The sequence below is a fragment of the Lemur catta genome, chromosome Y (assembly GCF_020740605.2).
Source record: "Lemur catta isolate mLemCat1 chromosome Y, mLemCat1.pri, whole genome shotgun sequence".
Taxonomy (NCBI): Eukaryota; Metazoa; Chordata; class Mammalia; order Primates; family Lemuridae; genus Lemur; species Lemur catta.
The window spans coordinates 4,941,159-4,954,883 of NC_059156.1; the positions used below are offsets into that span (position 1 = coordinate 4,941,159).

General features: G+C 34.8%; 1 protein-coding gene across 3 annotated transcripts in view; it reads right to left on the bottom strand.

The window, feature by feature from the left end:
- Window positions 1-13,725, bottom strand: part of LOC123629100 (probable ubiquitin carboxyl-terminal hydrolase FAF-X) — a 166,632-nt gene that overhangs the window by 68,122 nt on the left and 84,785 nt on the right. For all 3 annotated transcript variants that reach the window (XR_006731901.1, XM_045539062.1, XM_045539064.1), the window contains 5 exons: window positions 8,425-8,555; window positions 7,973-8,251; window positions 4,737-4,862; window positions 3,627-3,752; window positions 2,039-2,208 (listed from right to left, as the gene is read on the bottom strand). Coding sequence is in view for 2 of the 3 variants with exons in the window: in XM_045539062.1 (XP_045395018.1) it covers window positions 2,039-2,208; window positions 3,627-3,752; window positions 4,737-4,862; window positions 7,973-8,251; window positions 8,425-8,555 (832 nt within the window). In the remaining variant the exon portion in view is untranslated. The remainder of the gene's footprint in view (window positions 1-2,038; window positions 2,209-3,626; window positions 3,753-4,736; window positions 4,863-7,972; window positions 8,252-8,424; window positions 8,556-13,725) is intronic.

Sequence of the window (13,725 nt, forward strand, 5' to 3'; positions counted from 1 at the left end):
ATTTATACAGATTATCACAGGACCCAAAATGGCTAAAATAATCTTGAAATAGAACAGAGTTGGAGAACTCACATTCCCTGAGGTCAAAATTTACCACAAAGCTAAAGTAATCAGAGCAATATAGGCTAAGGACAGACATAGAGAAGGGATAAAATTGAAAGCCAACAAATCCTTGAAAATTTCATCAATTCATTTTCTGCAAGGTGCCAGGACGACTGGGGAAAACTAGATATTCATACTCAAAAGAATAAAGTTGGATTCTTTTTTTTCTTTTTTTTTTTTGAGACAGAGTCTTGCTCTGTTGCCCAGGCTAGGGTGAGTGCCATGGCGTCAGCCTAGCTCACAGCAACCTCAAACTTCCGGGCTTAAGCAATCCTTCTGCCTCAGCCTCCCGAATAGCTGGGACTACAGGCATGCGCCACCACGCCTGGTTAATTTTTTCTATATGTATTTTTTTAGTTGTCCAGATTTCTTTCTATTTTTTTTTATAGTAGAGATGGGGTCTCCCTCTTGCTCAGGCTGGTCTCGAACTGCTGACCTCAAGCGATCCTCCCACCTCGGCCTCCTAGAGTGTTAGGATTACAGGTGTGAGCCACTGCGCCCAGCCTGAAGTTGGATTCTTACCTCTCACATCATTCACAAAAATCAACTTAAACTGGACCAAAAACTGAAAATTAAGAATTAAAAGAGTACAAAATCTTACGAAATAATCTAAGAGTAAATAATTTGACTTTGGATTCGGCAATGGTTTCCATATACATAGGACAACAAGAAAACAGGCAACCATAGAAAAAGTAGATAAATTAGGCTTCATCAAAATTCGTTTGTGCAACAAAGGACATTATCAATGGAGTGGAAAAATAATCTGCAGAAAGGGAGAAAACGTAGCATATCCTTAATCTGGGAAAGGATTAACACTGACAATATACTGAAAACTCCTCCAAACTCAAGAACAAAAAATTACATAACCCAGTTCAATAATGCTGTTAAGAACTTGATCATTTCTCCAAAGAAGAAATATAATTGGCCAATAATCACATGGAAAGATCCTTAATATCACTACATTACTCATTACAGAAATACAAATCAAAACCATGGAAAGATACCATCTTATACCGATTAGGATGGCAATTAACAAAACAATGAGAAAATAGTGAAGTGTGGAAACGATGGGGAGAATCTGGAACCTGTGTAAATTGATGGTGGGAGTGCAAAATGGTGAAGCAACTCCACTATTTCAGCCAGTCTTCAAAAAGTTAAACACAATTACCATATAACACAGCATATCCATCTCCAGGCATATACCACAAAAGTACAGAGAATAGGAACTCAGTTATCTGAGTTCACAGTAATGTTCACAGCAACACTACTCACACTAGCTAAAAGGTAGAAACAATCGAACCGTCTGTGTATCAACAGATCAATATATAAACAAATTCTGATATATACATAAAATAGTATTATTCAACCTTGAAAATGAATCAAGTTTTAACACATGCTACAACATGAACCTTGAAAACATCAAGCCAAGCTAAAGCAGCCAGACACAAAGGGTCCAGATTTGTGTGATACAGTTTTAAGAGGCATCTAAACTCGGAAATCCATAGAGACAAAATGTATATTACAGGTTACCAAGGATTGGAGAATGGTGAAAATGGAGTTGTTGCTCAAAAGAATTTTTGGGGGAGATGAAAAGTTCTGGAAATATAAAGCAGTGATGATAGCACAACACTGTGAACATAATGCCACCGAATTATCCAAGGTTAAAATGGCTAATTTTTGTTACATATAATCATATATTTTACCACAGTTTAAAAAATAATGAAAGAAAAATAATGCTTGCATTTTGCAGAGCAAATAAAAATTTAGGTTAGATGGAATATGCTAATTAATATTTTCCTAGAGATCATGGTGTTATATAGATAAGAAAAGGATTTCTTCATTTGACATGTGGCATAAATTTTCTTCAAAATTCATTTATTTCTGCTTAAAAGAAAAAGGTCAGCTTTCCTCCAAATTAGATTTAAAAATGACTTACTTGCTGGGACAGTGCAATAACAAGTCAATGATGAACTTCTGCCAGGTTTTTTCTTTACTAAGTGCATCCAAGGCTGTCGGAATTAAAGCAAAACATAACGTCATCACTTCCAATGCTTCACAGCAAACCTGTTCATCTTCCACATCTGGCTCATTGCTTGCATTGGTAGTCTGTAAAATTATAAATCATTAGCAAATTACCTAGACATACATTTAGAGAAGAATTCACAAACACTCCAGTTACCATTTAAAATGACCTAGTCACTAAAGATGATTTGGCCTAAGACTCTTCATTTGGAGCTATTGAGGCCCTTTGGAATATATCATGAGTGGAATTAAAGGAGCATACTTAGTGAAGTCAAGTATCACTCACTTTCTTATTCTGAGTATGAGTGATGTATGTTTGCTGCAATCACAATTCTTTCTAAGGAATCATTTTGGCCCTGAAATTTGGGCCTTTGACTAATTGTATTATAGAGCCGACCTAGAATGCCATCTTGGCTGGGCATTGGTGGCTCATGCCTGTAATCCTAGCACTCTGGGAGGCCGAGGTGGGAGGATCATTTGAGCTCAGGAGTTCGAGACCAGCCTGACCAAGAGTAAGACCCCATCTCTACTAAAAAAAATAGAAAGAAATTAGCTGGACAACTAAAAATATGTAGAAAAATTAGCCAGGCATGGTGGTGCATGCCTGTAGTCCCAGCTACTTGGGAGGCTGAGGCAGTAGGATTGCTTGAACTCAGGAGTTGGAGGTTGCTGTGAGCTATGCTGACACCATGGCACCCTAGCCCAGGCAACAGAGTGAGACTCTATCCCTCCCCTCCGCCCCCGCAAAAATAGAATGCTATCTTATTCAAAAAGCAAACATAATATACCAATGTTTATGAAGGATATGGAAGATTTCTGTAACTTAAAATACACTCAAGTAGGTAGCTAATAATTTTTAATCTGCTTCTATTCATCAGAAGGTAACCAATACACACATGTCCGGAACAAAACATTCAAATACACCAAAAAGAGAAGTTGAGTGATGCTATAACCTACTTTCCACTTTTAAACAGAAAAGGAAATCAGGGACAGGTGCATAACGACCAGGAAATCAAAAAGCTAATTAAACACAGTCTCATTTCTGTAAATAATTTCCTTAATCTACTGGAAGGCTAACAATAACACTTCAATGGTGGATACTCTTCCTGCTTTTGAGTATTCTATAAGAACTAAGTAAAATACTTAAAAATGCCATACATCCAAAATAATTACCAAAAATTTACATGGGACAAAAACACAAAGAAAGAAGAATAACTAACAGGAATGGGACTATATACATTACAGTATAACTACATGCACTTCAATGAGAAGTTTAAAAAATTAGTTGTAAAAGAAAGCTGTCTCATGGCAGGATCCTAAAGTATTTTACTTTCAAAATAAAAGTGTACATATTCTCATTTTACCTACAGGTAATAGTTAATTTTAAACCATTCAATATGAGTGACTTGGTCTTTAAAGTGGCACATATGATGAAAATTCAGTCATATGGACAATTAAGCAACATTTTCTTAAAAGGAATAGATTTCTGTAATAATTCTTACCATCTCATAAATTTTAGTTATTTCTTCATTTTGGGTAAATACTAGCTCTAATGCCCCACATCCTGAAGCCCAGATAATTTTTTGTATAGCTCTAATTATACAAATATCAGGTATATATCTTGAAGCCTGCAAGAAAACGAATAATTACAAGTGCTGACAGATCATTAAAGTGAATAATCAGAAAAAAAACACATTTCTTTTTATAAAAGAAGTAGCAGAAATGGCTGTAAAAGAAGTAAATATGCTTCAACTTAATGTTTAAAGTTGTCTTGGTTCCATTTTTTGTTTCCTAAACATCAAGTAATATAAAATGACTTCCCATATGAAGGCAACATAGTTTAACAGCAAAACCCACAAAATATGCTTGACGTTAAGATTAGACAGGGTTCTATACTACTTTTCATAATACATTTTAGAACACAGAAATATCAGATTACCCAGATATTGTACTCACAGGTGTTTACCCAAGAGATATGAAAATATACACCTTCAGAAGCACTATGACTTGGTGATGAATTTCATAATAGCTTTATTCCTAATAGGCAAAACTAGGTAGAATCCAAATGTCCATCAACAGATGAAAACATGTGGAATGATCATAAAATGGAGTATTACTCAAAGCAGACTAAACATATAAAACAACACGGACAACCTTAAAAAAATCAGGCCGACTGATATAATCCAGACTTAAAAGACCACAAAGGCTATGATACCATTTATGTAAAATTTAGGGAAATGAAAACCATTTTACACTGACAAAAGCAGGTAAGTGATTGCTGAGACAGTCAGAAGTAAAAAATACAGAGTCACAAGAAAACTTCGGGGACTGACAGAAAGGTTCTGTTCCTTGACAGTATCAGTAGCTTAAGCGTCTATCAAAACTTACTTTGATCTAGTTTATGCAATGTAAATTATACCTCAAAAAATTTTAAAATTTCTAAAGCCTTAATATTCTAACAGATTAAATATAACTTTATAAAACTTTCAATGAAGCCAAAGACTAAAGTATCTCAGAATATTTAGCTTCAAGTTGTGACAAACTTATTTATTTATGAGTAAATATATTATAGATCATCCAGGATCCCAGAGCTTTCAAAATTTAATACTAACCTCATCAGATATTTGCTGAGCAAGACGTATCGATACATTTCTAAGCATGCACTCAGAGGATGGATTCGGAATGCTCTGGAGGGCAGTTTGTAGTACTACTGCTTGATCATGAGTAACTTGGTTAATCTGAAAAAAATTAATCATTTCACTTCAAAAAAGAAACTGTTCGTTACTTAATTTCAATAATTTGTTCTTAAAAAACCTGATAATTTGCTCCTCATCTATAACCACTCTCTCAGTATGTTATCCCTTCAGTTATTACCTGTACAATTTATGGTGGTTTGCCTAATAATCATTCCATATTGTCAACACTATAGATTTCTCTTAGTTGCGTTTCAGAGTGACAATACTACTCTGCAAGCTCCAATTTGAGATGACTTTAATATTGTTTCCACACCTGGGCTCACTTTCACTTACAAAAATGACATTAACTCTGAACATTTTACATGCTTCTGGAAGATCCTTCTTTTAGTCCCCACTTTCAACAGATGATTATGCCTACCATAATATGATGGAGAAAACGGAGGTTACTAAATTAGTCCTTTAAAAAAATCTATAAACTTACACCTCTTGGTATCTTCACCTTTAGTGTTTAGGATGTTCCTTACTTTGTTCAAGGCTAATTTTGTTACCTGAATTCTAATGTTCATTCCAAAAACATGTTAAAGTCTCTCACAGTCTAACCCTCCATCCTCTTCACCTACCTGATTTCACATCAAAGTTTTGTTTAAAAATGTCTTACTAAAAATAGATGTTTTAGGAAATTCAAGAGTTTAGGGAGGTGTTATTGCAGTCACCAGGTGGGCAAAGCATAAGACTGAAGAGGTCTAATGCTTCCATTTCCTCTCTCCAACTTTAATCAGAAAAGCTTAAAATTTCATGTTATGTACATATTAATTATTACAATCCTTTAGTGAATTTTTTTTTTTTTGAGACAGTCTCACTCTGTTGCCCGGCCTCGAGTGCCGTGGCATCAGCCTATCTCACAGCAACCTCAAACTCCTGGGCTCAAGCAATCCTACTGCCTCAGACTCCCAAGTAGCTGGGACTACAGGCATGAGCCACCGTGCCCGGCTTTTCTATATATATTTTTAGCTGTCCAAATAATTTCTATTTTTAGTAGAAATGGGGTCTCGCTCTTGCTCAGGCTGGTCTCAAACTCCTGAGCTCAAACGATCCAATTGCCTCAGACTTCCAAGTGCTAGGATTAAAGGCGTGAGCCACTGCGCCTGGCCCCTTTAATGAATTTTTGATAATCTGTCCAGCGATACTAAAGATTCCACATAAAAAGCTAATGTAGCAAAGGTGGTAAAATGTAATTTCAGTGCTAGCCTGCTTCACTGAGTTAAAATCTCCGCTCACTGCAATCACCTTGGACCAAGTTACTTCATTAATTTGGGTCTTACTTTTCACTCACAAAATAGAAATAGGAGCGACTCACCAAATATGGCTGACTCAGTGATTAAATGAGATAAAGCATAATGACTGGCACACAAAAGCCCAATATATTTTGATCATTATTTTCCAATAAACTAACTTGTATACATATAGAATACATACATATACTATGTAAGCTCAGGTTCACAGTGCATCTCTAGCAGTATCTGGCATATAGGAGATATATAATAAATATATACCTGTTATGAACATAATATGATAGACATAGATTCTATTGAATGAGTAAAAAGTTCCATATATTGTTTTAAAACTGCTAATTGAAATTTACTAATCCAATTAGTGTAGTTTTTATGTCAACAAACTTTTGTGGCAGTTCCTACGCTGAAACTGTTTTCTTGAAGTCACCATTAATATGTTAGTCTCCAATTCAACTCAAGAAACTGAAAGGAAGGATTAAGAATGGGCTGGAGAGCAAAAATAACTACTTTTACTATAATACTGGCAGAACCAAATATGGCTATTCAAAAACTCTTCTGTTCTAAACTCTTCATAGACACATTATGTTAAGTAAGGAATAACAGAAGTGTAATATGCAAAAGGTACTACAAAATTTTACTTAATAGTATAAAAGCTTTTAAATCCCGAAGCTCAAGAATTTTATTGAAAAGTTATTTTATTTCTCATATGGTGACATTCTTGTATTTATTGTAGATAGTTCTATAATAAACATATTTTAAGTGTTAATTTTACATTAGCTCCCTACTAGAATGTGATTTGAGGCTATTATGTATCTCTGTATCCTGCAGTGGCACATTTCTTAATAATATGTACAGGGAGAAAGGAATGAAGAAATAGATAAAATTATCTTGTATGTATTGCATTAAGCTCTAACAAGAACCTACTTTTATTAAATATGCATGAAACCCACAACACAAACTTACTCAAGATAGGGACAGCAATAAAAATTACTCAAGATGAGGACAGAACTTTGTAAATAACTATTCTAAATTTGTAAGTACAAAATGACTCTTTCTTCTTTTTAACCTTTCCTTCAATGGAAAATGTCAAAAATATTTAAAAGCAGAGAAAAGAATTTAATAAACTCTGAATTACCCATGATCTAGTTTCAGTAATTATTAATAAAAGGCTAAACTTGTTTCATTGACTCTCCCAGAATTAAACCCCAGAAATTACTTTGAAGCAAATCCCAGATGCCATATTTGGGTTGAAATACTTCAGCATGATGACTCTCTTTACTTTTAAACAAAATCACAATAGTATTTTCACACCCAAAATTAAGGATAACTCTAGAATATCGAATTAATACCTCACACATTTCTAAAGGTAATGGTCTATATCCTGAAGCATTTAATTTTCAACCAATAATTAGTAAAACCATCATTTATAATGTAAATAAGTGAACTCTATTTTAGTTAGAACTGAACTCAATCTTTGCATCAAATCTAAGCAAATGTTGAGGACTGTTAGTTTTATGTATCGAGGCTGGCAGCACAGCAATGAAATCTTCTTTATAAGGAATCATCTTTATATCTCTTTTAGACATGATTTAACAAAAGAATCAGGTGAAGTTTTTATGATACTCCAAACAATTGATAATGTTTGAAGAAAGATTTAAGGAGCAGAAATGTCATCTCAAATTGGAATAGAGTCAATGTTTATACTTTTAATACAAATATAACTAAATACAAGAAAACCTTTAAGGTAATAAGCTACATTTTGCCTTCAGTTTGCATTATCCATTTAAGAATCAATAAGTTTGTATTTAAAACTAAAATATTAAGAATAAAACTTATTTTAAAAGATTTCTTAAAATTTACCGGTGTCACAGAGTCTGCACCATCTATAACTGGTTGACAAGCTTCTGCTACAGCCCGAACATGGCCATAGCCAATGGCAGTTAATAACAGTTTTGCTATTTTAAGAGCATTGAAATAAGCTTCTCTTCGAGTTTCCATATCTGTATTTGGTAAGAAGTTATTTCTTATTAGCATGTTCAGTACAAGGGGTAAGCCACCACTTTTCAAGAAGTGAAACTGAAAGTCAGAGGAACCATCAGCTAGAGGAGCACCAGCAGGCATTAACAGGGCATAAACTACCTGAAAAAAAAAAAAAGTAGACTACATTAAAACGCATTACAAAATTTTTAGTAATATGTACTTCATCACTGGTAATAAATTCCTATTTCAAAATATTTCTTTAAAATCTTAAATGTATTCTTAGTATTACTGTAGAATGTAAAAATTATATTTTTGCAAAGGAAAAAACCAACCTCTGTTAGGTACAGAACTTGGGAGGCAGAGGGACCAAAGAAAAGAGAATCAAGAGATGGACCAATGTTGCTTTCACCAAGTTTTGCATGGTCCAAACAAGTAGCTCTTAATTTTTCTACAGTTGTGCTATCTGCAAAGAAAAAAGACACAGACTAAAGCAAAATATAACTCACATGTTCTGAATATTTCACATTTGCTATTTTGAAGAGTATGACCTTAAATACAAAATAATATCCATACATCTTAATTAAGCTGAGCTCTAAGATTAAATGTTACAAGACATAATCAGGGCATTTTAATTATCAACTCAAAATATAAAGGGAACAGTTTCCTATTCAGAGACTTCAAATCAGTATGTCCTCCCCTTCATCCACTGGAGACAGAAAAAAATTGCAATACTAAAAAATTAATTAGTTCTTCTTGAAACACAAACAAGACAAGCTCCTCCAGTTACTCAGGATTCAATAATAAAAAGACAAATAGGTCAGGCCCAGTGGCTCCCACCTGTAATGCTAGCACTTTGGGAAGCTGAGGTGGGGTGGAGGCTGGAGAGGGTGGGGTGTGGATTGCTTAAGGGCATGAGTTCAAGACCAGCCTAGGCAACATGGTGTTGGTGAAGATGAAGAGAAACTGGAGCTCTCATACCTTTATGATGGGAATATAAAAAGGTACAGCCACTCTGGAAAAGTGTGGCAGTTCCCCAATAAGTTAAACAAAGAGTTACTATACCATTCAGCAATTCCTCTCCCAGACATATATCCAAGAAAATGCAAACATAAATCCACATCAAAACTTGTAAACAAATGTTTTTTTTTCTTTTTTTTTTTTTTGAGACAAAGTGTCACTTTGTTGCCCTGGCTAGAGCGAGTGCCGTGGCATCAGCCTAGCTCACAGCAACCTCAAACTCCTGGGCTCAAGCAATCCTACTGCCTCAGCCTCCCAAGTAGCTGGGACTACAGGCATGCACCACCATGCCCAGCTAATTTTTTCTATATATATTTTAGTTGGTCAGCTAATTTGTTTCTATTTTTAGTAGAGACGGGGTCTCGCTCTTGCTCAGGCTGGTCTCGAACTCCTGACCTCGAGCAATCCACCCACGTTGGCCTCCCAGAGTGCTAGGATTCAGGCATGAGCCACTGCGCCCGGCCCAAAACTTGTAAACAAATGTTCTGTTCACAGTAGTTAAAGGTGGAAACAACCTGAGCATCCATCAACAGACAAATGGATAAACAAAATGTCATATAAAAACAATGAAATATTATTTAGCCACTATGAGGAAAAAAATTCTGACACGTTAACACAACACGATGGATTCTGAGAACGTCACACAAAGTGAAATAAGCCAGTCACAAAAACACAAATGTTGTATGATTTCACTTATATGAAGTATTTATAGTAGTAAACTCACAGAAACAGAATATTTTAATACAATAGTGTTTGCCAGTGATAGGGAGGAGGGAAAAATGGATAGTTGTTCAAAAGGTAGAGTTTCAGTATTGTAAGATGAAAACATTCTGAAGATGGTTGTGCAACAATGTAAATACATATCACCAATGAACTACAACTTAAAACAGTTAAGATGGTAAATTTTATGGGTATTTTTAATATAATTTTTTAAAAATTACCTGATTACCTGATTATAATAATGACAAAGCATACAGAGCCCAATTTGAGGGACAGTGTACAAAACATCTGGTCTGTTTTTCAAAAATGTCAAGATCATCAAAGATGTTATGACAAACTCTTCTGTGGTTATCTAAGAGAATGTCCTTTTTCTTAAAAAGCACACACTGAAATATTTAGGTAAAAATGTATAGATGAAAACACATAGGTAACTGTAACTTCCTTTCTAAATCTTAGAAAAATTATATGGAGACAGACTAATAAAAAATGTGACAAAATGTTAATAGTCACTGAATCTGCTAATGGTATATGTAAATACTCTAATATTTCTGAAATAATTTACTTTAAAATTTTAATGTTATTACAACATCAAAAGTTGGTCATGTTTTAATAGAAAAAGTTTCAATGGAAAAAAGTGACAATGCAGGAAACAGAAAAAAAAAAGCAAATAAAACCAAATAGCTCATATTCAATCAGCATATAGGGTAATAATGTCAGTACAAGTCAAGCTTGTGCATGTGGGACTTATCCTAGGTAAGAAGAGTTAGAAGAGCAGAACAGAAGTATAACCTTCAAATACAAAGAAAGCATGCCATTACCTTGAGAGCTGCATACACAGCTTTTGAGTCTATCTTAAGAAAAAAGTGAACACCTACTCCTATCCTTCCAGTGCTCTCAGTCCATAACAGGTACCTCTCCTTCTATGAGCTATGCTTCCATTCACCTATTTTTTTTCAAAGCTGTTAAGTCAGCAATTTCTTTTTGTCATTTAGTAAATATTCATTGTCTTCCAAATCGGTATCCAGTTGCAATGAGGCATCTTCCTGAGCTTTACAAATTACCCCCAAAGAAAGTCATTATAGTTTCTGATAATACTTAGCTTAAGTTTCTGTATCAAAGGGCATCCTGTCATTAGAAGATAAGGCCTGACCTAAGTAAAGTTGAGGGTATCTGTGCAGGGAAATCTACTACATTGGTAGTAGAGATAAAGAACTGGCAGTTACAGGATTAATTAAAGAACTGTATTAAAGAATAATATGGAGCCAGGTTCCTCACTGCTATATGTGGAAGATTCAAATAAGCAAAAATGGAAAAAAAACTAAAGCAAGCTTATGGAATTAGACTGCAATTGGAGGTACTGGTGTCATTTCATGGTTTGCATAAAGAAGCACACCCCTTGTTTGATTACACCTGACTTCTGTACACTTCACAGATACTGTATTTTATGCATATTGAAGATTTGTGGTGACTCTGCATTGAGAAAGTCTATTGGCACTGGTTTACCTACAGCACATACTCACTTCATGTCTCTATGTCACATTTTGGTAATTCTGACAATATATCAAACTTTTTCATCATTATTATATCCATTATGATGACCTGTGATCTTTGATGTTACTACTGTAATTGTTTTGGGGCACAATGAATTGGGCCATTATATAATGACAAACACAACTGATAAATGTTGTATTGTGGTCTGACTGTTCCACTAACTGGCCATTTCTCCATCTCTCTCCCTCTCCTATTCTCTGAGACAAAATAATACTGAAATTAGGTCACTTAATAACCCTTCAGTAGCTTCTATGTGTTCAAGTTAAGAGAACTGTTCCATGTCTCTCACTTTAAATTTAAAGATAGTGATTAAATTTGAGAAAGATATGTTGAAAGTCCATATAGGCTGAAAGCTTTGTCTCCTGTCCCAAACAGCCAAGTTGTAAATGCAAAGGAAACGTCTTGATAGAAATTAAAAGTGCTACTCCCCCAGCAGCATAACTTCTCAAAATAAATAAATAAATAAATAAATACATAAAATAAAAAAGTGTTACTCCAGTGCACACAAGAATAAGAAAGTGAAACAGCTTTATTGCTGGTGAGAAGAAAGTTTTAGTGGTGTGATAAAAGATCTAACTAACCACTGACATTCCCTTAAGCCAAAACCTATTCTAGAGGAAGGCCCTAACTTTCTTCAACTTTACTAAGGCTGAGAGAGGTAAGGAAGCTGCAGAAGAAATGCTTGTTAGTTCATGGAGTTTAAGGAAAGAAGCTATCTCTATAACATAAAATTGCAATGGAAAGCAGCAAGTGCTAAGATGTACAAGCTACATCCAGTTACCTAGAAGATCTGGACAAATTAAGTGATGAAGGTGGTTACACTAAACAGATTTTCACTACGCATGCAACAGCCTGACATGTGAAGAGGCCACTTAGGACTTTCATAACCAGGCAGCAGAAGTCAATTCCTTGCCTCACTAACAAAAAACAGGGTGACTCTCTTGTTAGGGGCTAATGTAATTGGTGACTTTAAGTTGAAGCCAGTGCTCATTTATTCTGAAAATACTAGGGCCATTAAGAATTGTGCTAAATCTACTTTGCCCATGCTATATAAATATAATGGAACTACCAATCCTAGATGACAGCACATCTGTTTATAGCGTAGGTTACTGAATATCATAAGCCCACTGTTAAGACCTACTGATCAGAAAAAAATGATTCCCTTCCATACTGGTCACTGACAATGAACCTTTCACTCAAGAGCTCTGATGGAGATGTACATGCCTGCTAACACAAGATGCATCATCCTGCAGCCATAGATCAAGGAGTAATTCAAACTTTTAAGTGCTTTTCTTTAATAAATACATTTTATAAAGTTATAGCTGACACAGACAGTGACTCCTCTGATGGATCTGAGCAAACTAAATTAAAAACATTCTGGAAAGGATTCACCATTTCACATGCCATTAGGAACATTCATGATTCATGGGAGAAAGTTAAAATATCAATATTAACAGAAGTTTGGAAGATATTGGATTATTTTGAGGGATTCAAGATTTCAGTGGAGGAAGAAATTAAAGATGTGGCAGAAATACCAAGAGTGCTAGAATTATAACTGGAGCCTGAAGAAGTGATAGAATTATTGCAACCTCAAGATAAAATCTGAAAAGATAAGCTGCTTATTATGGAGGAACAGAGAAAATGCTTTCCTGAAATGGAATCTATTCCTGGTAAAAATACTAAAAATATTATGGAAATGATAACAAAGGATTTACATAGGCTTAGTTGAAAAGCAGCAACAGGGTTTGAAAGGACTGATTCCAATTTTAAAAGTGATTCACTGTAGGTAAAATGCAATCAAACAGCAACACATGCTACAGATAAATCTTTTCTTAAAGGGAAGAGTCAATTGATGCAGCAAATTTTACTGTTCTTATTTTAAGAAATTGCCACAGCTACCCTCACCCTCAGCAACAGCCTTTAACATGGAAGCCAGACTCTCAACCAGCAAAAAACATTACAACTTACTGAAGACTCAGACAATTGTTAGCATTTTTAGGAATAATATACCTTAAATTTAAGATGTGTACCTTTATTAGACATAATACAACTGTACAATTAGACTATATAGTATAATGGAAACATACCTTTTATGTGCTGAGAAAGCAAAAAATTTGCATGACACATACATATGTGTGTATGTGAATACATACAATTCATACATCTGTCTTGAGGGATGGGAGTGGCGACACAACCAAAGCAGTCAGTGTGTAGAGCCCGTATCTTGGCTTCTATATACCATTTTACATTATAAGAAATCAGGGGTTGGGAAAATGGTCAATTCAGACCTGGGGCTAGAAAAATGGCTTTACTGGCCAAGAAAGAAAGCCATTTTAGTTATAGTG